Source organism: Ochlerotatus camptorhynchus, unplaced genomic scaffold (assembly GCF_037179485.1).
Source record: "Ochlerotatus camptorhynchus isolate MF236.1 unplaced genomic scaffold, CSIRO-AGI_Acam_v1.1 ptg000062l, whole genome shotgun sequence".
NCBI lineage: Eukaryota > Metazoa > Arthropoda > Insecta > Diptera > Culicidae > Ochlerotatus > Ochlerotatus camptorhynchus.
In genome coordinates, this window is record NW_027040552.1 from 7766451 (window position 1) to 7793656 (window position 27206).

At 38.8% G+C, this 27206-nt stretch overlaps 1 protein-coding gene across 1 annotated transcript in view; it reads left to right on the forward strand.

Annotated features, from left to right (window-relative positions):
* LOC135696833 (headcase protein-like) overlaps nucleotides 1-27206 on the forward strand; it is a 396033-nt gene that overhangs the window by 100919 nt on the left and 267908 nt on the right. Inside the window, exon 2 of the mRNA XM_065216348.1 lies at nucleotides 13150-13246. Within this exon, the coding sequence (XP_065072420.1) occupies nucleotides 13150-13246 (97 nt within the window). The remainder of the gene's footprint in view (nucleotides 1-13149; nucleotides 13247-27206) is intronic.

Here is a 27206-nt window from a genome sequence, read left to right on the forward strand (position 1 = left end):
GGAACCAAGAACCAGGAAATTTACCAGGAGGAGTGCCTACGGAAGAGACTACTGCTTTTTCTGGAGCAGCATGAAGTGGATTACCTATTCTGGCCGGAATTGGCAAGCTGCCACTACTCTAATTCCACCAAACAGTGGAACAGCGAAAATGGCGTCACAGTGGTTCCCAAGTAGATGAATCCGGCCAATACTTTGGAACTAAGGCCAAGTGAGGTCAATTATGAAGCACATACTGAAGAAATACACTGGTTGAAAAATGCATGTAAATTCCTGCAAGATATAGCGCACATAAAATCAACGTTAGATTTGGCTTAAATTTATACGATTTTTCGTTTAAATTTAAGCGCAATATTGCTTACATTAGCAATCTTGTATGCAAACTTGCAAACGATTTCGTTGTTTATGCCAACTGTAGCTCAAAATTAAACGAGGGGACATTTAACGCGAGTTGAAATTCAGATTTTTTTCTGTGTAGGGTTGAACTGCAATTGATCTGAAGGATTTCAAGCGGAAATGGAATTTGGCAGTGAAACAAGTGGGAACAGGGCTCGTGCAAAAGATGATGGGCCGTATACGAAGAAAAGTTCGAGCAATGACCTACACACTTAGAAAAATTAATGCAGATTTTGGTGCTCTGAGACCGATATATACGAGCGTAAATTTTGACATAACATTGAGTCATATTAGACGCGAAATTCAGCCCAATCAAACGTATTTTAGAATGCGATTCAATTCAATTGCGTTTCAACTACTTTGAAACTTAATCTCCACTAAAGATTTGATCATTTAAATAAGGTTGAACATGTTTTGAAATTATTTTCAAATTCAATAGCTGTTCTGATTTTGGTAAAATTTACCGAACACGAAAACAAAATCTTAGTGTGTACGTCTCATCCTTTATTTCAAAGATGGAATCCATCACGTTTAAGATTAAATATTTCTAAGTGTGTATGGTAAGAAGCAAGACTGAAACAATGGCCTTACAATAAGCATAATACCTACTAATGTATAGCTGTTACATTGAACTATGAACAATAAAACCCTCACAACAAGATTATCGCGTCCGGGTTTTTTTCGTGTTCAACCTTTACTTCTAAAAACAAACCCTTCTTCTTCTTCCTCGCATTTCAAGCTTATTGCGTATGGCATATTAGCTTATTGCGTGCTCTCAACTTAGTGTTCTAGATGCACTTCCACAGTTATTAATTGAGAGCTTTCGATGCCTGTATCATTTTTGCATTAGCATAATTGTGTGGCAAGTCCAATCATACTTCTATGCCCAGGGAAGTCGAGAAATTTTCCAACCAGAAAAATTCCTAGACCGGACCGGGAATCGAACCTAGCCACCTCCAGCATGATCTTGCTTTGTAGCTGTGCCTTTACCGACTGAGCTAAGAGAGGTCCCTAAAAACAAACCCAGTACTTGTATAAAGTCTAACGAAATTTCCAGAATTACAACGCAATTCGCTTAACTTCTACAAAGTTCTCGGAATCCCTATGAATTTCACTGCACTTATTTAAATACCCTTAACATTAAATAATTTCATTGATTTCCTACGAAGTTCTACACATTTTCCTGAATTTTTTTCCGGATTTCCTGAACTACTTTAAGTCCATTGAAGTATTATTCTTTAAAGAAGTGCGCTGATGCTAAAAGAAGACCTTTTGAAAAGTTTCATAATTTTAAACATTCCCAAATTTTTATAAGATTCCCAATTCCCTGATTTTTACAAAACACCCTAAACTTCTTCGAAATTGTCTGAAGTTCCTGAAGTTTCCTGAATTTATATTGAATTTCCTGAACTTATATTATGTTTCCTGAATATCGCAAAGTCCCTTAAATTTTAAAAAGTAAAATAAAGTAATAAAAATCCCTGAACTTTAACAAAATTCCCCGAATTTCATCAAAATTTGCTAACTGTCTCTAAAGAAGGTGAATTTTCAACGAATCATTTTATGCATTTGCAGAATTTGTATAAAATTTATTCCAGTTCTAGAATATTTCCAGACTTTCTAATTGATTCGATAAGTGCTAACGAGGATTTTGAAAGTTCTACGATGTTTCTTTTACGTACGGGAAATCCGGGAAATAACCGTAAATTTAAAAAATAGTCAGTAAAACCGAGGAAAACTCGGAAATTTGACGGAAGAAGCGGGAAAAACAGCAAGCTTTGCAATACGGTCAAATTTCTACGCTAGTGTTTCAAAATAATTTAGCTAAACAGAGCAAGCCTTGATGTGACTTTTTTTCTGATAAAAAATGACCGTTTGTTGACACATATATTGTTCTCTTGGAGTGTTGAAAAATGCATGAAGTTTTCTCCAGTTGAAGAAATGTTAAAGATATTGTGTTTGAACAGAAAAAAATCCTTATTGTTGGTGTTGGTGGCAATATAGTTGCCACTGCCTTATAAATCGTTAAACTAAAATATTGAAGATTCCGGACTTTGGGCAAAAGTATGAGTGAAAACCGAAACTCAACTAAACATTTTCCAGGCTTTAATTTATTTTCAACTTCAAATTAAAGACTCTGTTTTAGTTTCAGAATTCCCATGGAATAAATCCTAGAATTATCGTAGAGTTCTTTTCAGAATACCATGAAATTATCCTAACTATTTCCATGGAATCCGACTAAAAATTCCTTCGAATCTATTTTGAGAATTCGATCCCATTTGAATTCTTCTCAAAAATTTCTTTGAACTCTAGTCACCACTCTCCTCAGAAATCCGTCAAAGTTATTATTATTATTTAGCTTTATTAAGGAGGCTTTCAGCCTTGGGCTGGTTCGCCTCCATGCGTCAAAGTTGTCGTCAGAAATCTCATGGAATTTTCTTTCATTATTTTTAATAAACTTCAGAATAAGATTCTATTGGTTTTTAAACAGAGTGTTCGGTTCCTTAGTGCAAATAATTTAAAGGGCGATAGAAAATCATATTTGAAGTAAAAAAAATGTTCTACACATATGATCAAATCTCAAAGATTACTGAGCTATTAAACTATTTCTGTTTTGGTCTATGCTTGCCATAAATTGGCTCTACCTCGAAAACTATGCCATTTAGCACAAAACTCCAAATACATCATGGTTTCATTTGTAAATGATATCGTTTCGCAGCGAATTGACTCAACAGAACTTTTATCAAAATTAAATTTCCATGCACCCACTCGGCAACTCCGAAATCGAAATTTATTTGCCATAAAACATCATCGCACAAATTATGCAAAATATGGGCCATTAAACCGCACGATGGCCTCTTACAATAAACACTGCGAAACCATTGACTTTACAATGTCTCGGCATAAACTAAAGCAATATTTTTATTCCATAAGAAATAACAACTCATAAAAGAAAAGACAAGAAAGCTGACACTACTTTTTTATATAAATATATATTTAAGAAAACAAAACTGTATTAATTAATTGTACTAGTCTACGTTGGTTGACGAAATAAATAAATAAATAAATAAACGGTTCCTCCCAAAATTTGAACTCTTTTAGTAAGAAACTGACTTGGCACAAAACATTTGAGAAAACCCCCATTTCGGTTTATATCTATCTCAAAATTCACCTGTTCACTCTGCTATAGAAAATCACTGCTGCGCTTGTTGAAAATTTTCTCAGCTACAACTTTGTTGAAGACCACTTTTCGATCAAATGTGAGGAACCAAAGTTATAAATTAGTCAAGTCATAGATCCAGAACAACATGTGAAAAGGGCATACAAGCTTTTTGTAAACAAACCTTCTTATGCCCTTTTCTCGCCACTCATATGATACCAACGCAAACCTTTAACATCACCGGGTTGGGGACACTTTCCCCTTCCCGATGATATTGCTTTTTTGCGTGGGCGACCCTCGGTTGGTGAGAAAAGGGCCTACAAAGGTTTGTTTACAAAAAGCTTGTATGCCCTTTTCACATGTTGTTCTGGAGATGTCTTTTGATTATGCTCAATCAACTTTTCAGTAGGCAACATTGGTGTTTCTAGCGCGAAAAATAGAGGACAAAAATCATGGCTACTATGTCACAGAAAACAGTGTTGCTCATAATGCAGCGGCCTAATCATGTCATAAGATTATCAATCTCTTAAATAATTAATAACTAATTAGTTTGACACTTGTCTGACAAACGATCTTGTGCAAAGTTGAAGCTGAGAAAATTTTTCATAAGAATAGCAATAGAACTTGTTAACAGAATAATATGGAAAAAGGCTAGAAGACAATGAACCAATAGTTTGGTTTTCCCATAGTAATTTCTACATAAACTTAAAATGGTTTTTGCCCAATCAGTTTCTTAGCAAATGAGTTTTAATTTTGGGAGGCTATTCAAGACCCGATTTGGAGCCGTTTGAGCACTGTGGAGGGTACTTTTCAAACTTTGCATCAGTCTAATCTCATCAAATTCTTCTTGAACTTCTCCACACAACTCCTTTGAAACTATTTCAAGAATAACATAGGAATTCAGTCCGGAACTTCATTTCTTCTCCCCAGAAATACAAGGAATTTATCAGAAAATTCCTCAGGACTTCATCTCAGAATTATGTTGGAATTCTACCAAGAACTCTTTACAACTTTTACAAGAATTTTTTAAGGGATTCTCAGCGGCAATTTTGGTTTGAAATTAACACTTACATTCTTTTTATATTTTCCTATCAATTAGGAATATTCTTTAAGTTGTATGAAACCTGAAAATATTTCCTGGTCCCAAAGCTTAGAAAATCTCCCAGAACCGATTAAAATGGTTTATTTTTGTTCGAATCATGGATCTTGAAAACTTTTTCAAATCCATCATATTGAGAATTTTTCTCAGTCGAGAAAAAAATGTTTATATTTTTTTGATTCCAGGATCACAAACAAAATTTGAGTCAAAAATATTGAAAACAATGTCATTGCCTTGGACTCTATACATATGTCAAAGTCTCATAATCATAAAAAGTTTCTTAAAACTCTAAATTTTAAAATTCTTGTTAGTACAGTCTACGGAGTTTTAAAACGTTTACCGGCTCGGAGATTTGCTACAATTTTCCATTCAGCTCTAATTTCTATCAAGTTCAAGATTTCTAAAAAAATGGGATTTTTTTTATCAATGGGCAAAGTGGGTCGAAGGGTCTCAAAATTTTATGAAATTTGACCACATGACATTTTGACCACCTGGCCACCCACTTCGTCTGAAGTCAAATGATGTTTTCTTAACTTTGCAAATTACCCTTGAATTTTGGAAAGGTCCTCGAGCTTATTTATTTATTTATTTATTGTTCCAATGATTCATCTGACATATGGTTGTCTTAATGAATTAAAAAAGTATAATTCAAACAAAAACAGGACACGTTGTAATTCAGGACAGTCTTCTAATAAAACAGTTAACGGCACATTAAAGTCAAACAATGCATAGACGTCATTAAATGCATTAGCAGCGGCTCGAATAGGTTCATTCAACCCATACTGCCCATATTACGCTGTCTAATCACTCTCTCAGGTGCGTAAAAGAAAAGCTGCCGAAGTAATTCGAGGGAATCAATCTTGCTGGTAATGATCTTAGCAGCAAACACAGCTTGAGCGTTCCGTCTTCTTTGTTCTAAGGTGTCAATTCCAAGCAGAAGACAGCGATCCACGTAAGACGGCAAGTTAGCCATGTCACGCCAAGGCAGATGACGAAGCGCGTAGCGAACAAACTTTCTCTGTACACTCTCAAATCTGGCTATCCAGCATGCTTGGTATGGGCACCAGATGACAGCAATATACACTAAGATTGAACGTACTATCGAACAATAAAGCGCCAAGCTGCCTGTTAGCTTTAGTCAGGATGTCATTGTAGTGCGGTTTGAAGGTCAATTCACAGTCGAGTGTTACTCCCAAATCTTTGACCTGGCTAATTCTCTCTAATGGTTGCCCGGAAATGGAATAATCAAATATTATCGTGTTTTGTTTGCGTTGAAATGATATCACATTGCACTTGTTGATGCTGAGCGTCAAGAAATTACAGGAGCACCAACTCTGCATACGATCCACAATCAGCTGCAACTCCTCACAATCAGCGATGCAATTGATATCGTCAAGTAGACACGAAATCTCGTTGACGAAAAGCGAATACAAACGGGATCCCAGATTACTTCCTTGAGGAACGCCGGAAACGTTCGTGAACACTTCAGAACGAGAAGCTCCAATCTTAACGCAAAGCGAACGGTTCGTAAGGTAAGATATGAACCAAGAGATGAAGGTACCAGACACTCCGAGTTTCTCAAGCTTGCTCAAAAGAATGTTGAGGTCTACTCGGTCAAATGCAGCCTTGAGATCAGTGTAAACCGCGTCGATTTGTCCGCCAGAGTTCATTGTCCGAACACAGAGCGACACGAATACGTTCAAATCAAGGTTGCAAATACTCATTTCAGCTTAAACAATGTTTTTCTAAATTATGAAATAATTAGATGCCATGATCAAATTTTGAATTGGTAGGATACAAGAAGAGGTTGCAAAGAATGTGTTTGACATATTAAACCTGTTTATTTCACTTAATGAGAGTCACAATCAGCGATTTTTCACAAACTCACTCACTCACTCACTCACTCAGCGATCAGAAAATCGCTGATTGTGACACATAGAAAGCAAAATTTACAGGTTTTATGTTTCAAACGCATACTTTGTAACCTCTTCTTGTAAGTTACAAGTTAAACATGCCACCATACCATCTTTTGGTTTTATTATTCCGAAAAACATTATTTTAGCTGAAATGAGTATTTGCAACCTTGGTTCAAATTGGTTGTAACTGACTGTTTTGGGTAGAATCCATGCTGAGCCGTGGAGAAGTAATTTTTACAAGAGCTGAAGAGCGCCTCATTGATGATGATCTCGAATACTTTGGAGCAGCAACAAAGTTATGTGATGCCTCTGTAATTCTGGACATTTCAACGCCTCAGGAAATGTAATCTCCTGTAGTGACAGATTAAATAACATCACCAAGGGAGTGAGCAACGACTCCGAATACAGCTTCAGGACGGACGCAGGAGAGCTAAATTGACGTATGTTCACTGATGTGAAACGGATGGAGCTCAAATGCATCTGTTGGAGAATCGCTTATAGCAATCGTGACTTGATTTGGTTAGGCCGAAGATCCATTGAACGAACTTATCAAATTTTGAGCAAAAAGGCGACAGTTTGCTCACCGAGATGAACTGACAATGGCAAACCGACTTTGTTCTTTTTAGAGTTTACAAACGACCAGAAACGCTTCGGATTTCTGCGAAGAGATGATTGCGTACGGAAGACATACCGTCGATACAGGAATCTTTTGCATATCTTATAGTCGTTACTTGTGCGGTTGAACTCCTGCTTCGTAATGTACGAACGATTTTGGCAGTAGGGTAGAGAACTACTTCGGCCTAACCGCCCATTTTGGGCCTATCGAGCAGAAAATTTCAAATAAATCCATGATTTCAGAGTTAACAAGTCAATTATGCGTTTGGTACGATACTTCAGTTAATAAGCTACCGAACGAAGTCAATGAGCACGCGTGTTATGAAGGTCTGCACCTATTATTCCCAAAAACAAAACAAGCGCTCCGACCGAATCATGTTTTATCTTCATCCGATAGGCCGTAGTGAATTCATTGGCGTTTCAATGGTGTTTCAATGCGTTAGGCCGAGTTTAGAATCCGTAGGCCGAGTTTGGCGTCAAGAAGCAGTGTTAGACTTTTGACAATATCTCAATGATTGTTTTCTCTTTATCAAATCTTACGGTACATACGGAAAGGTAAATGAATTTGGAAGCCATCTGTAACAATAACATTCCGTTTGGTGCTAAACTGCGCTAGATTAAGAAAGACTAAGTGCGGGTTGTGCTTGATAGGCCGGCAATGGGGTAGTTAACCCTATCTTCGTAGCGATTTAGCCCTGTTACCGTTTCAGTCGACGCAAGTGACCGTTAGACCACGGTGGCTTTGGTGCGGGGCGGGCAGTAGGTACAAAATCAGCCATAAATTCCCAAATCATTTGTTTGAAATATTCAACGGCATCGTCAACACATCCAGCTAATTCTAATGATCGCCAGTCGATACCGGAAATAGCAACACTAATCGCAACATAGTCGGCTCGACGGAAATCCAGTGTACGATTATTTTTGGGACAATCCTATTCAAAACACTATTGATCTGCGTGAGGCCATGTAAAGCGAAACCGTAGATAAGCGTTGAACTAGCATTGAAATATGAGAAGACTCAGTTTTATAAATCTGAAAAATTGAACCGCATCCCTCACCTGCAAACTTCAAAGTAACGAAGAAGACACACGTGCAGCGCTCGGAGGACAACAATTTTAGAAAAGGATGGCTTGCAAATGCTTGAAATAAGATTTATAATTGTTTACATTTCCATATTGAAAAGCCATCGTTTGTTGGTAAAGGAAACTTCCTCCACCACAAAATAGACAATCTTCGGTTTCACGCTTTACCACTGTTTGTACCACCCAGCGTTGCCAGATATACCGATTTCCGAACTAGATACCGATATACAGATAAGGTTCCTCAGAATACCGATTTTTAAAATTTTATATCGATTTTTTTAAATAATCAAAATTATTATGGCCCGCGCTCAATTTTTGTAGAAAATTATTGTGAGAGACTCGGATCTTTTTGAAAATCTCAATTTTTTGAGCCTTCAGAATTAAACAAAATAGTTTTTAAAAATGTCTTATGCTTGATACTCCTTCGAATAATGTTTCCATTTCCTCACCGTTTTCGGCTACCCATGACTCGAGAAACAATCGGTCAATTAATTTCAAGGAGCTCCAAGAAACTCAGGCAATTTCCGAAAACTTCAGCAATGTTCCGAGGGGCTCATGCAAATTAAGGAAACGTAAGGAAAGTTACATAAACATTAGAACATTGTGAGAACATTTTATGGGAAGTTCCATGCCTTTTAATGGCAGTTACAATTAAAAAAAAATCGCGAAGATCAGAGAACTTTAATGCTAATGTTACTATAAATTCAAGCAAATTATGAGAGCACTTAAGAAATTTCGTAACCTTCAAGAAAGTCCAGAGACATTCAAAGATGATTAAAGATATTCTGGTAGCCTTGATTATGGAAGTTCTGAGTACTTGGAGTACTTGGATTATCAGAGAACTTTAAAACAGCCTCATTTACTTCAGGAAAATTGCAAGAACTTTTAAGAATACCATGAAATTATGTAATATTTCTAAGTGCATTTTAGGAATATTCCAATTCAGGAAAATTTGCTGGATCATTAGAACATACCCCAAAATACTCTTTCTTTCGGAATTATGTCCTTGTTTCTTTCGAATGTTCCGTAAGCGCTCTAGCTTCCGACTTTCTGCAGAAGTTTCTTCCAATCTACCTTAGGAAGTTTTTGCCAGCTTCTCCAGGAAGTTTCTTCCGACTTCTCCAGGAAGTTCAATTAAACTTCTTCCAGAAGTTTCTTTCTTCTTCTTTTTCTGGAAGTTTGTCCATAAACCATACGTTTTTTCGAGCTTCTATTGGAAGGTTTTTTCTAGCTTCTTCTGGCTTCCCCTGGAAATGGCTACATCAGGAATTTACTTCCTAATTCCGAAACTGTGATGGTTTCCTTTGTATGTGACAAACGATTGTTTTTTTTCGATTAGTTCTTTAAATTTTCGAATCAATTCTTGTCTTCCCCGGATGTTTTTCCAACTTATCTAAGAACTTTCCTCAAACTTCGACAAGGAGAGCTTCTTTCTTCTTTCTCTGCATGTGTTTTTCAGCTTCCTTCAGAAGCTAATTCAAACATTTCCCGGAGTTTGCTTCCGGAAAAATTCGATCATAGTCCAAAAAATAAAATTTTCGCTTTCAAAAACGGCAAAAAATAAAATAAATTAATTAGAATAGTAAATACCGATTATTACCGATTTTTTAAAACCTTTGATACCGATAAGCTTTAAAATAATCTGGTAACGTTGGTACCACCTCTGATAGCGATGGCTATGTTTCCACCTCGTTTGACAGCTCAGATCAGCAAATGACGTTCTATAGAATTATTTGCATCATCGTTTTGGCTGATTTGCGTTATGGGACTGAACCAATACCATATGCATTTCAATTTGGAATGACAACCATTCTACAGAGAGCATTACGTATTTCAACTGAGGTCCGTTCGCTTCCCGTATTAATGTTCAATTCGAACAGAGGATGATGTTTTGGTACAATGTAGGTAAACGGGGAATCCTCAAGTGAGCGTGTTTCAACCAACAAACCCTAGCAATCTGTTTGATGACTCTTCGCTGACTCTAAGTTGAGATTCAGAGTGACAAGTTGTTAAGAAGGAACAACCGACCTTCGCTGGGAATTTTGAAGAATGGTCACCCGTCTTCGCATGCTACGAGAACCTACTCGAATATCAGGATACAGTGTCGCACAAATCCTTCCACGCCTTCAACGAAACCTTAAAGGAAGGACTTTGGAAGCGGTGCGTTGTCAGGTGTTATCACTACACTTTGACGTTGTTTGGGAGACCCTAAATCATTGTACATTCATTCAGAGTGTTTTATGTTACTTCATACGCGAAGTTTGCGATTTTCAGAGTTGGTTGTAAATACTATTTAACATGACAAGTGTGATAATTTATTAGCTAGAGAATGGGCTTTAGAAGAGGATAGGTAGATAGTTTCGTTAGAAGTACGGCAGTATGAAAATTGAATAGAAGTCGAAATGAGCGAAGGGCGATTAATGCGACAGTACAAAGTCAAACGCACACCTTTTGCCTAACTCGTACGATGTATGCCGAGATTTGAAGTATGTCTTCAAATCTACAGGCAAAAGGTGTGCGTCCGCCATTGCTCATTACTGTCTGCGGCTGTGGAATAGTTCTAGTGATGTTTCATCACTACCTAAAGCTCCATTTTGGCAAAGTTTGCTTGAAATCGGTGCCATTAATCTTAAAAACTTTGTATACACTTGGGCTGGAATTACCCATTTATAGCTTTTTCCGTCAATATAGCTTTATATAATCATAATATGCCACCGAACCTACCGCATACCGGTCCATCCATGCCGCACAACCCGAAAGGCCATACTTAACTAGTACTTATCCAGCCGAGATCAACTGCTAATCCTTGACTGAAAGCAATAACCTCCCGGCAGAGCTTGAATTTCATCGCCAGCAGCAATCCGACCCATTCTTGTCCACCCGAAAATACCGAAACCATCAATCGTCACTTCCTTTCAAGACATTCATCTTCCTAGAGCAGACGACCGCAACACACTCGCCATAAAGTGTAATTAAGCGGCCATTAACACAAGCGCTGGTCCAGGCTGGCTACACAACCACCAGAAACTTGCAACTTTTCCCATACACATTTTCTGCCGCCGTCATCTTCCTATCCTGCCGTCCTACCTTGTGCAACACAATCCTCCCAAGTTCCAGGAGCAACAGCACCAGCAGCGCAGCAACGGAATGAATCTATTGTTACAAGACCATTAATCATTTGATTTTCTGTAATAAATTTAGCCATTTTCAAGTTTTTGCATCGCCGCTCACGGCGCACAACGGCAAGACGGAAGATTCTGCTGTTGGTGGTGAGTGGGTGGCTGAAAAAGCTTGTCTGGAACCATCCCACTAGAAGTTGTATTAGGTCTGCGTGTTCGGTGAATGAAGTTTTCTTCAGTAATGGAATCACATGCCGGCTTCTTTCAGTTGAGACGATTGCCATTCACAAGGTCGGGCGGTAAAAGGGTTGTTCTGATCTTGTAGCATTTTTCTTTAAGTAACGGCCTTTACCCTTCTTTAAAATTCTATCAAAACTCCCAACTCCACGCGTCGCTTTCCCAAAGCGACTCCTCTTCCATATTCTTCGCAGCACATCAACCATCGCCGGTATGATGAATGTTCACATCTGACTGCCACCGCACACACATGGGACGCGCCGGGCCACTTCTTTTTATTTGTTTACGCTTAGATTCTCGGCGAGTTCGTTTTTTCTCACGCTTCCCCAAACGAGCGCAAAAAGCAACAGGACCAACTGTGAAGAAATGAAACGAAAAAAAGAAAAAAATCCTTCCAAGACCGATTCTAAAAATGGAAATCCCAACACTCACCCCTTCTTCTGATGCTCCACCATGCATGGCAATCGGAGATCGCACACTATATGCACACGTCAGAATGTCGTCGATGACAGCTGAGATGAGCATCCTCCGCGTTGCCCGAAAATCGACAAAAACGTAAAGTCATGACTTTCGTTTTGGCAGAGATTCAGCTCAAGTGTGAAAAGTCAAATTTATTGAATTGGATATCGAGTGGTTGTCGTTCTTTTTCAGGCCATAGACAGCCCTGTCGTTCGTTCCACAAATGTCTAGCCGCGCACGCTAAAGTGTTCATAGGAAAAAGGGGGCGACAATCGGATCATTCCTATCTGAATCGGTTTTCCGTTGAGTCAGCCGTGTCGCCAGAGTGCAGCAGTGATCTATTGCCTCGAGAAATTAAATAATCGTACCGGTAGCCTCCAGTTGGCGCTGTGCAGACTAGTTTTGCTGTAAATCAAGTGACATTCTCGGCCTGCAAAAATGCCAAGGCAGAGAAGTTCGTGACCGACACGGCGTCATCGCGCGGTGTTGGGATTAGGTGTAATTCGTGACCTAGGTCGCGGAAAAAGTGGGAGTCAATGAAAGTTTTTTTTCCCTGATCACCGTCATCTCCGCACGTCTTGTTAGATACCTAAGCCTAATTGTCGCTTCGTGACGATAATTGGCTGTCTATATGAGAGCTGTAACTGGACTAGGTCAAGCTAGCCGACGGAGCTGTGCTTGGGCGTAGGTGTTGAGTTGTTTCCTATTGAATAGACCCTTGTTGGTGCAGCTGCCCGATGAGGAGGAAACCTTGAAATGCTCGCTTTGCAACAGTTCATCAACTTTGACTTTGTGGCACGGGTTGAAACATTCCATCGCGCACCCATCGATAAAGCGACGATGTTGTTTACCAAACAACCGCTTATCTACCTATACCGGGCGATAAAAATATTTACTCAATCGGCACACGAGACACACCTCTGCTCCGGTCCGGAACGCGGTTGGAACTTCAATGAATAATTGATATTTTGTCGAAAAAACTCACCCATCGCTCATGTTTATCACTCATAAATAAATCAACACACATACATTAACCCTTTTTTTGACATTTTCTCTTTCTCCCGCACAGGGCGACATCTGGCGCCAATGGCATCTTCTCCCGACGACTGGATTTTTCCTCATTCAACATGCTACCCCGGCAACGGATAAACTCCTATTCGATCAAGGTAAGCTTGTTTATTTTATAGCATTTTTTTTTTCCTTCGGCAGACCACCGCAGCTTAGTAGGCTAACCGTATTCCTAATCATTCTTGGATTGCTTCGACAGCAAAATGTGCCTCTCCGGCGACCGCGGCCCGAGCAGCGCAAATTTAGGTCGAATATCATATTGCAACGCCTACCTCGAACGGCCGAAGGCAGTCTTCTCCGCGAGTTTTTTCTTCTTTGGCTTTATTACGTCCCTACTGAGACTATACGTCAGCTCTCAACTTATTGTTCCTTTGAGCGCTTCCGCTGTTGTTATAATTGAGAGCTATATAAGTCTAGTATTGTATCAACCCGAACCGGACCGGGAATCGAACCCAGCCACCCCCAGCTTGGTATTGCTTTATAGCTGCGCATTTACCGACTGAGCTAAGGGAGGCCCCCTCTCGCGGTTGTAAAAATATCAAATTTCCCGCTGTCAGCGGTCGGCAGTGGTAATAACCGAGGGGCGATTCACTTGTGTATTTTCGATTCAGGCCAACGTATTGATGAACGTATTGAAGTATTTTTTTTATCGAATAAACGTGTATTTTGTGTAATAATGTATTTTTTTGTATTTTTTGAATATATGTATTTTTTTGTGTATTAGAAAAATAAAAGTGTATTTTTATGCATTAATGTATTGAAAATCAGATATAAGTGTATTCTGTCATTTCAGTGTTTATGTTTACCACTCAAACCGAGGATCAAACGGATCAAACTCACAATGTTGACGTTTTGTTTGACAAATGCACAACACACGTGAACTTTAAAATACCCACTGATGAGTAGAATTTCACCCATTTTAAAGAAAAGAGGCTTAACTCATTAACTACGTAGACAGTTTTTTTGGGTTTCCTCGCCCCCCCCCCCCCCCCCCTTATAAAGCTGCGTAGACAAATGTCCCGACAAAATTTTTAAAATTTGTATGGGCCGCGAATAATTGCCATCCCCCCCTTAATTGTCTACGTAGATTATGAACAGCCCCTTACCTCGCTCATTACGCATTAATAAGCATCTGTTACATTACGCTACATTTGTTACATTACGCATTAATGAATTATCGTTACTTATTTGTGGCTCACAACTACTCAAAATGTTTTTTTTTATTTAATAAATGATTTAAGGCACTTTTCTTAAAAATGGGCGAAATTGTACTCATTAATGCATTGTTGTGTGATTCAAGCTCGGATTAAAACACAAAATAATAAATTTACGCATTTTGTTCGAATTCAGCATTTTGATTGTACATATTTTCGATTTTTTCGTGCAAATGACGAATTATCGTGTATTTTTATTATTCGTCGAATATTTTTGTATTTTTTTTCCGAATTTTGTATTTTTTTGCATTTTTTTGAATAATGACGAGTAATGATGAATTTTTGTGTATTTTTTTTATTAACGTATTTTCGATTCATTCCCGAGAGCAGTGAATTGCCCCTCGGTAATAACTCTGTAGTCAAGTGCAAAACTTCGTGTCAATTTGTGCGCTTCGTTAGACCTGTCAGAATCGGCATTTTTTTATGTCACGCGAGTCTCGTGTCGACGGCGACCGCTAGAACATGATCTGACAGCTAGTCTCACAGTATGATGACGATTGAGGAAGTCTGCTTCGGCGGCTAATTTCTAATCCTTTCGGATTTATGACATTTACATCAAAGTGGCTGCCACGTAAACGGTTAAAGTGAAAGGGAACCGTTCTAATCGCTTCCAGAAGCCGAACCAGGAAGTCTCCCGTACTCCGTACTGCGGCGTGATAAACAAACACCCCACTCAAAAGAATAACAACAATGTTGCGTAATCTTTGACCACTCGCTGCTAGTGACTGGTAAACATCACCAACCGGCATTCCTCCACCACGGCAGCAAACTAGAAATGAATGTAATGAAGGCCTGACCAGCCTCAACAGAAAACTATTTGCCTACTCGCCCGACAATTACAACCAACCACACGACTATCGCTGCTATTTTACTACTCTTTTGTCGTCATCGTCACTACACTACAAGGGCTGTATTCTAGTAGCGATGTGAATATTTTTAGAATACTACCGATCCAGAGATGTAACGTCACTTCACTCACATTTAGACAAGCCGACGAACTTCAGCACTCGCGAATCACCCCTCGCGTTTTTCTAATCGCACTCAGTAGGCGTGCGATCGTACACATGCAAGCGTGCATGTGTGCAAGTGCACGAGACTGACTTTGTTGCACTAAACGGCAGATAGTTTACGGCTTATTTGGAGGCAGGCAAATGCATGCAGCACCCACAGCCGGGCGTTACTTTGTTGCTGGCAACTAAATATGATGTACACTTCAACCGCATTGCATTCTGAGACCAGCAGCAGTAGCATTGTGATTTATGCTGCCGGGCAGGATGTTTGAATAATTATAATCGATCCATATTGGTGGGTACAATGTACGATGTCAGTACGCTACATGCGGTTGTGGTGGTGGTGGTGGTGGTAGCGGTGGCGGTAGTCAGTGGTTGGCGCACCCCCTGTCTCAGAATCTGACAGCTGTGGGTGAAAGTCACTGGTGGGTACCTTTTCATACCGGTTTGGCTAATGAATGGCGTACTTGCACGCTACGAGAGGGAATTTGTGGCGATACCGGTGGTGAAGCGCACGTTGTCGTGGGTATTAATTGGCCTCCACTGATTCGGAAAGGTCAACGTGTTGCTTTTTCACTGGAAATGGGATGGTGTCACATGGGAAACATTGTGGCGATGGAGAATTGCTTTGTTTGGAGATGAATTTTGGATGCTGGACCTCGCGGCTCGATCCTGACCGATCATTTCCAATTTAGCTGAAATTTTGCACAGTTTTTCCTTTTTCGTAAAAATGCTATGTTATGCTATCAATTTTTCACATTGGGTCACGACTACTTTTCCAACAGGGCCTGTGTAAAAATAGTACTAATGAGTTTAAATATAAATATCGTAAACGAAGTGACAGACGACTAACTGGCGAAGAAATCAATTAATCGTGTTTTGTTGTTTTTGACATCATCCACATCCAGAGGGCCATTCACTTTCGAATGTATGGGAATGGTAGGAAATCATTTGGAAATGCATGAAAATTTTCAGTTTTTAATCACTATCGTCTTTATGGGCAGTTTTAGATGCACAAAAATTGCACGAGTACATTACTATGGTGATAAGGCAAACACTCGTTTATTTGTTTCCGTCTGTGAAAACATGTTTAGTCACAAATCGTGGATTTTCTGATATTCTCCATAGTGCAAAAATGATTTTCCTACCACTGAAGGGGCGACATCTCTCGGATCTTGAATATAGCTACTACTCAAATCATATAATTAATTAAAATAATGTGGTTCGCTGTAATAGAATTTTCTTCGAAGCTTGTGCCATCAGCCACCATATGGGCTAGTATTTTTGTTTTGATTTGAACAAAGTTGATTTTGTGTGCAATGATCTTTGACAGTGTGCAAAGAGTGTATCATTTTGTCATTTTTTTTATGCATTTCAGTTTTGAGTAGAGTGAAAGAGATAGAATCAAAACATTCTAATACATTTGGTGAAAATGCTAGTACAATCCAGTAGTAGCATAGAGGTAACTTTAAAACCAGAAGGTCCCGAACAAACGTGCTCAACTTTTTGGCTTAGTTCTGGTACTCTCTTCGGTCCCAAGCTAATCGATGGTCCCCTCGAAACATAGGAAAATCCACGAACTCCTCATTTTAACTGTCACACTTTCATAGCGAATCAAAACAAACATAGTGTAATACTAGAATGTCGACTAGAATGGGGTACGTTAATCGATGTACTTGGGACCAATAGGCTAGTCAAGTAGTAAGCCAATTTAAAATCTCCAGTTTCCACCGGTTGGTAGTAGTGTTGCCATATGGTACACTGAAAAAATACAATAGCAGGTTCGTCACCAAAGTTTTCGAGCCGCTACGTCACTTCGATAAATATTGTCGAAACGGTTTCTTCGATTGATATGGTGTCTTAAGCAAAATTTTAGATATTCATTTGGCAATTCTGTAAAAAATATAAACTGTAATCATTTTTGTTTATTTCGATGATAAAAATAAGGTAAGTTGTGTAAAATTTAATTTCTCAAAAAGTTCAGTTTTGAAAACTTTCATTTTTTAGCAATGAAGTTCATAATGTTGCAAAAATCGCATAATAATTTTTCAGTGTATTTTTTTTTTCATTAGCGCTTTTCTACACTAAATCGGTGCAAAATCGGAGCCGATTTTTTTTTAAATCGTCAATTTGAATGGAATTGCTCCATAGTTGATTCATCCCTTCTGTTGGGAACGTTGGGAATCCAAGTTGGTAACATCTGGCATCTCCATTTGTAGCATCTGGAATTATATATTTTGGTACACTGGAACTATTTTAAATAAGCACGATTACATCAGCAAAATGCACCATCTAAGCGCCCCTCGGTAGGCCTTTGTATAGAGCGTGTTAGTCAAAAACTGAGGAAAATATATAAAAAATCGCTGTCAAACTCAATTTGACCGATCTAAATTCATACATTATTAAGTTACCCAGAGGACAATAATAATCAACTTTACATGGTGATACCAACAATCAATACGAAACTAACGATTTTAAATTGGCTCACTACTTGACTAGCCTATTGGTCCCAAGCAAATCGATTAACGTACCCCATTCTAGTCGAAATTCTAGTACTACATTATGTTTATTTTGATTCGCTATGAAAGTTTGACAGATAGAATGAGGGGTTAGTGGATTTCCCTATGTTTCGAGGGGTGCATCGATTAGCTTGGGACCGAAGATAGTACCAGAGCTGAGCCAAAAAGTTGAGCTCGTTTCTTCGGGACCTTCTAGTCTTAGAGTTACCTCTATGGTGATACGCCCGCTAGTGTGCGTGTGTTAAACGTCACTAACATCTATAGGAGCAAGCTATCAATTTGTTAGTTTCGTGTCAAACAGTGAAGTTATTATTTTGCTTTAAATCTTGGTTTAAAAATCGAGATGAAAGTCTATCATGGTGCTCAGAAAACGGAGTTCTTTCAGATGACGTATAATAATCGATATATTTTTCAAAATTAATGAATCCAATTGGTGATTAACCACTGACGGCAATCGAGTGCGACTCACATGGGCCGCGACTAACCGCTTTTCTTCACTTCCGAAGGAATATGTGACCAGAGATTGAACCCTGACACACTGGAGTGCAGGTCTGGTAGCAAGTCACTATTTTGAAGCCAGTCACTAAAAAGTCACTTTTTACATCAAAAAGTCACTAAAGTCACTATTTCCCTAAAAATAGTCACTAAATTCACTTTTCAGTACGAAAATACAGTGAAATTTAAAAATATCAACGAAATGTTTAAATTGGGTACTTGGAACTAAGAAAGTCTACAGTATTTTTAACAAAGTATACATATCTGTTAAAAAATGGAAATTTTAGCCAGGGTGACCAGTGAACCGCAAAACTTTACAACATCAGGAAAACTATTGGGAAATGCCTTCAATCCCGAATAAAAATCGGGGAAAATATACCTCCTTTCCCAGAAAATAAATTATAAACCTTGGAAACTTTCCAAAGATATTTGTTTGTGATCAATTTTCAAAAGTCTGTCAAGGATGATTAAGAACTTTAAAAAATCTAAAGTTAATTTAAGAGAATTTTAAAGGATTCTAGGGATGATACCAAGGCATATCAGAGAAGAATACCAAAGAACAGACTACGAAAGCCTCATGTAAAATTAAGTGCTCTGAGGACCGATTTCTTCATCTCCGCTTAAATCTTAAGCCAGGTTTACCCACATAGTTAAACTTGGCTAAACACATACGAACGTCGCTTTTGATTATTGTGTAAATTATTAGAGACGCAAAATTCAGCTCCGAAACAATTTTGGACATAATTCCAATATAACTGAGAGTGAATTTTAACGAGAGTTCTGAAAAGAATTCAAAATTTGATCTGAAATTTTTCTTAAGGGAGCTCTGATGAAAATTCTATGAAAATCCAAAAAATGATCTCTGCGGATAGTTCTAAAATAATTTCACGATTATTCTTACACGACTCGGGTAGCTGTTTACGTCAGATGGTGACTTGAGTGTGAAACAATCGATAGAACTGTTTCCGCACATCGGAGGTACAATGAGCAAATCGGCGATCATCCCTTTTGCCAGTGGTGGCAGAGGGAAACACCCCTCACCAATCCCTCATGAACGGATGAGCTTGGTAAAGAAGATGCTCTACCCGATTCGTACATACATCAACATTGTCCTTTGTTCGCTTTCTACTTTCTATATACAAACTTCACACTGCCGTACTATAACGGAACTATCAGCTCCTCATTTATCGTATAAAATGTCCACTTTAATTCTGATATTTGATGTCAAGCATTTCCAACTACGAAAATAATCTATTTCCAAGAATGTTGTTGATTGTTCTGCAAAGAATTTGAAGAATGCAATATTATTTTTGTAAAAGCTTATTTGCCTCTAAGTTTAAGAAAAGGCAAATTATTCTAAAAAGTTCTTGAGATCATTCTGAAGAAATTCTGTGAAAAGTTTTTAGCGAATTATGAAAGTTATCTATCTAGATATATCAAAATTTTAAAGATTTCGAACGCAGAATAAATTTCGAAATGGAAATTACTATTTGTTAGTCATCATGGATAACGTAAGCAAAAGTAAATTATTAAAATCACTTCAAATGCTCTTCACAGGAGATTCCGTGGTGAGATTCGATTAAATTAGAGGAATTTATGGAATTTGATTTTAAGTTCCACGATATAAAAAGTTTATTTCAATATCAAACCTTATTTGAATTTCTTAAAATTCATATAAATGGTAACTTATTTAGTATTTACAAGTCACTATTTGGTAACTATTTCCGTAATTGTAGTCACTAAAGTCACTACTATTATATCGCATCAGGACTACAAGCCGTGGGAGTGAGAAAGCAGTCACCCTTACCGATGAGATTCTCTGAGATGAAAATTCTCTGGTTACGACTTCTTTCGGAAGGGAAGCAAAACCGTTGCAAATGTTAAAAAACCGCTCGTGCTCTCACCGACAAACCGACATGAAACATAAACTGAACTCTTGATCGAGAATCCATAACGGCTGATTCAAATGTGTAGCGATCCCATCTGTCAAAACCATAGAAATGTTTTATCTAGATAAAAATAATTTGTCAGAAATAGATTAGACGCGAACCAACTCATAAATTCTGTACGCGTGTTCGTGGCTAGGATAAATATTTTCCACGAACACGGCGGCAGATGTCAGTTTTGAGCTTTGATCAGAAATTTCTTTGTAATTAGTATGATCATTCATGTCAGTTTGACGGTGGTGCTCTTTCTATGTCGAGAAAGAGCAAACAAATCCTCATTTTGAAAAAAAAAACCCTTCATTGGTCTTGCCGCATCCTTCACGTTGCCCAAAGTTGCAGCTATTTTTCTATGAACTTCCGCCATTCTTCCCATAGTCTATTCGTGGGAACGTTTTGAAGGAAGGGTCGAATGTTGTCCCAACGGATTCCCGAACCATCGGTTGGAGACTCAAGGATGTCATTCCTCGACTGCACATCTTCCTTGTTTACTTTGGGGGGTTCATTGCTGTGTTGTTTTAACATTTCACCAGCTAGATCTGCCACCGCCTTCTCCAAAAATTTTAGTCTATATCCGACATATGGACCTGTTTCAAAATGTCCATCCTCTGTCCAATGATTCCCATCCGAGCTTCTGATTTACTCATTTTCTTCCTGACCCTTTTCCACATTTTCTACCTCCTCAGACGAACTTCTTCCACATCATGCACTTGATGATGTATTAGTAAGCGGGGCAAACTTTATGGGTGGTAGTGTGGTCCCGTGTACCCGAAGCTTCAGGTACCGGAGACAATGAAGTAGCGACGTCACAATCACGATTTTTGTTCCTAGAGTTGGTTCTAGTGTCGTCATCACTTTTATCTCCGAAAATGTTTCGTAGTATTGCTCTCAAACACAAACAAACACTTTCATGTGCCACTCCTGTATGTATATCTCATTCCCTTCAACCGACTGACTACGAATGAGACGCATAATGCGAGAGCAGCAGCCAGCTATGCCAGATTGTTTTAAATCTTATCGGTATCAAAGGTATTAAAAAATCGGTATTTATCGATATTTACTATTAATTTAATTTTATATTTTTGCCCTTTTTGAAAATGAAAATTTTAACGATAGGATTTGAGGGGAATTGCTTTGTTTGGCTTTCTCAGTCTTAAAACACACTTTAATTTTTTAAATTATCGTTGTCTTCAAGTGGTGATCAAAATTATGACCAAGTAGTGTTTTTTTAATTAAATATCATTAAATGACACCAAAATATGGAAAATCAGCCACAACAACGACTAAGCTATTGACAATAATGACAAACAATATTTTCCCTTGAAAAAAAGCCACAACCTATGGCCGAAGTGTCGGGCAGATTACATCATAGTCGTTGCAGTGTTTTAAGACTGAGAAAACCGTTGATCAAAGCAAAATTTTAGCTTCTGAACTATGATCGAAAAATTCCGGAAGAGAAAACTCCGGGGAATGTTTGAAAAAGCTTCTGAATGGAGCTGAAAAAAACATCGAGAGAAAGAAGAAAGAAGCTCTCCTGGATGAGGTTCGAGAAAAGCTGGAAAAAACATCCGGGAAACTTCCAAGACACGAATTGAGAATCTTGCGGTGAAAATTTAAATAAACTATCGGAAAAAAATCGGATGTCACATCCAAAGGAAGCCAGAAAAGTTTCGGAAACCAGAAGTAAATTTCCAGAAGTAGCCATATCCAGGGAAAGCCAGAAGAAGCTCGGAAAAACCTTCCAATAGAAGTCGAACAAAAAACCTTTGGCTTATGGTCAAACTTCCAGAAGAAGACGAAAGAAATTTCTTGGAGGATTAATTGAACTTCCTTGAGAAGACAAAATAAACTTTCTGGAGACGCTGGCAGAAACTTCCTAAGGTAGATTGGAAGAAACATCTGAAGAAAGTCGGAAGCCAGAGCGCTTAAAGAATAGTCGAAAGAAACAGCAGAAAGAGATTCCTGAGGGATGTTCTAATGATCTAGAACACATTCCTGATGTTCAATAAACATCTCTGAAGACTCCGAAATTTCCATGAAGTTTTCGGAACATTCGGAACATATGCACTTAGGAATATTCCATAATTCCTCGAAATTCCTTACTTATTCTTGTAATTTTCCTGAAATTAGGGGCTGTTTTGGAGTTCTCTGGTCATCCTCGAAGCACTTGGAACTTCCCTGATTATAATAAGACTACCGGAATATCTCTAATCATCTTAGAAGGTCTCTGGACTTTCTTGAAGATTACGAAATCTCTTAAGTGCTCTCACAATTTTCTTGAATTTATTGTAACATCAGCATTGAAGTTCTCTGATCTTCCCGATTTTTTAATTTTTAAAAGTTATCCACACTGCCATTAAAAAGCATAGAACTTCCCATAAAATGTTCATGTAATTTCCCTCACGATTCCTAAATTTGCATAGACATTGCTGAAGTTTTTGGAAATTGCCTGAGTTTTTCGGAACTGAAAACCATTAAATTTCCCTGAAGTTCTTTGGACTTGTAAGTTTCCAAAATATTTATCATGTTTCCTTAAGTTCACTGGAGTTCACTGGACTTTTCTGAAATTTCCGGGTTTTCGAATTTTAACAGAAGTTAATGAAAATGTCTTTAATTTATCGAAACTTACACAAAAGTCTGGACTTTTTTGAAGTTTCAGAACTTCTTAAATATACCTGCAGCTAGTGTGGATCCGCAATAAAAATCTGATAGCATTCTTGAAGTTCCGGGAAAGTAAAAAAAAACTGGCGGGAGAAGATGAAAGAATCATTCGAGCGAAGGCTGAAGAAGCTTCTAAGGTAAGGTGGAAGAAAAATTCAGGGAAGTTAAAAAATCAATAAAATCTTCCGGAAGTTAAACAAATGTTAAAAAATATTTCTCGATTCCCTAGGAATTACCCTCGGAATTACCGGAAAAAAAGTAATCGACTATTTGTCGATTGATGGGTAGCCAAAAACGGTGAGGAAATGCAAACATTAGTCGAAAGAGTGTCAAGCATAAGGCATCTTTAGAGATGATTGTTTAGAATTTTGAAAGCTCAAACAATATGAGGTATTCGAAAAGATACAAGTCTCTCACAAGAATTTTTTCCGAAATTTAAGCGCGGGCACGCAATAATAATTTTGATTATTTAGAAAAAAAACGGTATAAATCGGAATAAAAATTTAACAATCGGTATTCTGAGGAAACTTATCTGTATATCGGTATCTAGTTTGGAAATCGGTATATCTGGCAACGCTGGCAGCAGCGGCGGCACCGCAGTCTCTCCAGTTCGCCACAGTTGATAGTGCTGTGCACTCAAAAAATTCCACACGTTTGATCGAAATGTTTAAACACTTGATTTTTTAAATGCACAATCACATTTACTTTAAGTGTATTTCACCTTGGTTCAATGTGTTATACACGTTAATTTCTAGTGTTTCAAACTTGGAAATGTTGAAAATCTTTCACTATCTATTCAAGTGTATTGCACATTGAATCACACTACTGTTCAAAACAGATGGATTTAAAGTGTTTTGCATTTCAATGCGATGTGAATTGCTTGCTCAGAAAGGTAAACATCGAAAACAAGAGTTGTGACTTTATCCTATCAACCCGCCCCATATATGAGAACAACCGTGGCATAGTGGGATCGAACGAAGACTCCGGCAGCAGCACATCTCAACAGTCCATGATCGAATCCCAAATCAGACCCATTAAAAAGATATGTGAAAGCTCTGGCCTCTGGCAGTTTTGTTTATATATTTGACGATTCATTGTTAGAGTCGGCAAAGTAGAAGTCGATAAAGTAGAATATTGTAGAATATTGAACTATGATGTGCAAAGCTATTGATATCACCATATGAGGCACATAGAATCCAAGTGTGTCACAATTCAAATCCATAGTGTTCAGGCATGATTCATAGCATAAGATTCACACATTAAATGGATGTGTTTCACAATAAGCGCAAAATTAAGTGTGAGACACATGATGATGACGTGTAGAATTTTTTGAGTGTGCTCAGACAGTGTTGCTGAAAACCACTCAAATATACTGTTCTATACAGTGCAACCATTCTATGCCTCACAATATCTAGGGGTCAGGTGATTGACAATCGCTTGCGGAACGGAGACCGACAAAAAATATCGGTAACCCGATACAATTCTTGTCTAGAGCCTAGATGTGCCACGCTAAGGAGTCTTCTGAAGACCTTGCGGTTGGATTCTCGGGATTTCAAAGACATGTGACGTAGATTTTTATTTGATGTGGCACTGGTTTTTTAAACGAGATAATGTGGTATGAAAACCCTACGAAACGGATTTTTTCACCTTATTCAAAATTTTCCCTAATCATAAATTCAGCTCTGCCCAATTTTGGTCTAAACGAAACGAAACGAAATTTTCAATATCCGGCAACAGCAATCAGAAGTGGCAAATATTGCATGCAACTGAGAGATCTGGCCCGCAATACCATTTTGCGCATGTCAAACTTCCTTAATCTTGCTGTTTTCACAGCCAAATCCCAAAAGTTTTACCGCATACCATTAAAAGGAGATCTGGAGCACATCGGTTAAATGTTACGGTAAACTTCTTTGACTGCCGGCTTTGATTTACGGCATATATAGAGGGTCTGCAGAGGACATTGGAGCTGGCAGTTCTGATAAATTTTGGCAGTGACTATTTGGTAGAATAGATGTAAAGGACAGGTAATATAGGACCTGGTATATGTCCGGCCGGAGTTTTTTTTTAAGGCTTTATTAAAGAGAAAAAGTCCGGCTATGTGGATTCACACGTTCCTCAGCAGGTGCTACCACCATCGTACAATGATTCTGTTCCTGCTACTGATTCTACGAACGGTTTTAATGCCGCATCGCATGCCAAGCCTCCTCTTATTTTTTTTTCTCGTCAGCTGCCACCCATTCTCGAGCCTTCAACGACCGCTGAGCATATATCAAATTACATCTGTAGCAAAACTGGCTGGACTAAAACTTCGTTCCACCAACTCCCGCTGCTAGAAAGGGACGTCCTTTGAGCTTTGTATCCTTCAAAGTACTAGTTTTGGATAACCCAATTTTCACTAACACCGTTACTAAAAACGGATTCTGGCCAAGTTTTGTCAGCGTTGCCCCATTCGAGCCTCGTCTTCGGAAGTAGCAATCAGCTGCTGAGCTTGTTTTCTCAGGTAATTGCGCAATTTGTATATGTCCTGCCGAAGCAGGAAATGGTCACTACACTGCCGTAAAAAGTCCTTTCGCAGTTTCAGCCACTTCTCACCAGGATGACTCTGATTGCAATGCTCAAGTCACTGAACTTGGTTTCTCAGGTAATTGCAGGAACAGTATATGTCCTGCCCAAGCGGGACATGATCACTACACATCCGTACATATTCCCTCGACAATTTCAGTAATTCCCCACAGTGATGACTCTAATGACAACCGTAACGCATCCAGGATTCAGGGAGCTGAAATATTGCTGTATTACCAAAACGTTGGAGGCATGCATACAACTGTAGCTGAGTACAAAATGGCCTGCTCGGATGCTTGTTACGATATGTACGCCTTCACCGAAACTTGGTTGAACAGCAGCGAGCTACTAGCCCCAAAGCTTCCGGCGGTGGTGTCTTGCTAGCAGTTCGTTCTACTTTTAACTCTCGGTTACTTCATCCACCTAATAGCTTAGGTGTCGAACAGGTGTGGGTGGCTGTTACCCTACCGCTGAAAGTGGTCTTGATTTGCGTATTGTATTTACCCCCGGATCGACTCGGCGATTTTGAGTTGATCGATCAACACATTGATTCACTTTTTTGGGATGTATCCAAAATGAATGCGACTGACGAAATCCTTGTTGTTGGTGATTTCAATCTTGCTTCAGTCAACTGGTCATCGAATGAAACAGGGTTCTTTCATCCTCGCTCTAATGGCTCATACATTACACCTCTAGTTGCATCTCTCCTAGATTGCTACAATACTGCTGATCTTCTGCAACGGAACGGGATCTCCAATGAAAATCATGAACTCGCCTCTAATTGCTCGGTTCAAGAGGCACCCGAACCACTAGTTAAACGTTGTAGACACCATTCACCTCTGCAGTTATCATAACACTTATATCAGGCTTGCACTTTTCGGGTTACCGTGGACAGCGTAGCGTATGACTACCGTAGGACTGACATCGAGGGAATGGCAACCTTTTTCGAAAACATCAGCTGGGACGATGAACTCCGAGATCGTGACGCGAATGCTGCCTCTTCTATGTTCTCGAATATTGTCGTGTATGCGATCGACCAGTTTATACCCATGACAACTCCACCCATATCTAGTTACCCTCCTTGGACCAACCACCGACTCAAGCGACTGAAGTCATCCAAACGAGCTGCCTTGAAGACATTTTGCAAACTTCGAACGGATGCATCGAAGAGGAAGTACAACCTCGTTAACAAACAGTATAAGCGGCTCAACAAACTGCTTTATCAAGCCCATCAGTGCCAGCTACAAACTAAAATCAAAGCAAATCCCAAGAGCTTCTGGAATCATGTGAACGATCAACGGAAGGAATCGGGCTTACATTCTACAATGTACAATACGGATCAAGAAGAATCAGATTCGGAGGGAATTGCTGACCTGTTCATGTCACAATTCAGTCAAAGAAAATTTACCTAACGAGCACATCGTAGCCACCGTAAGTGATGTTCCCGTACTTTCTGCTGTTGGGTCGCATCCGCCCTACTAATGATGTTCGTAGAGCAGGCCTTCGTTTGAAAAATTCTTTCAGCACTGGCCCTGACGGAATCCCTTCCGCGGTTATTATGAACTGTATTGGAGTGCTGGTCGCACCTTTAGCATCCATCTTCAACCTTCCTTTGAATCTGGAAGGATTCTTTTGTTTTCCCTGTCTTCAAAAG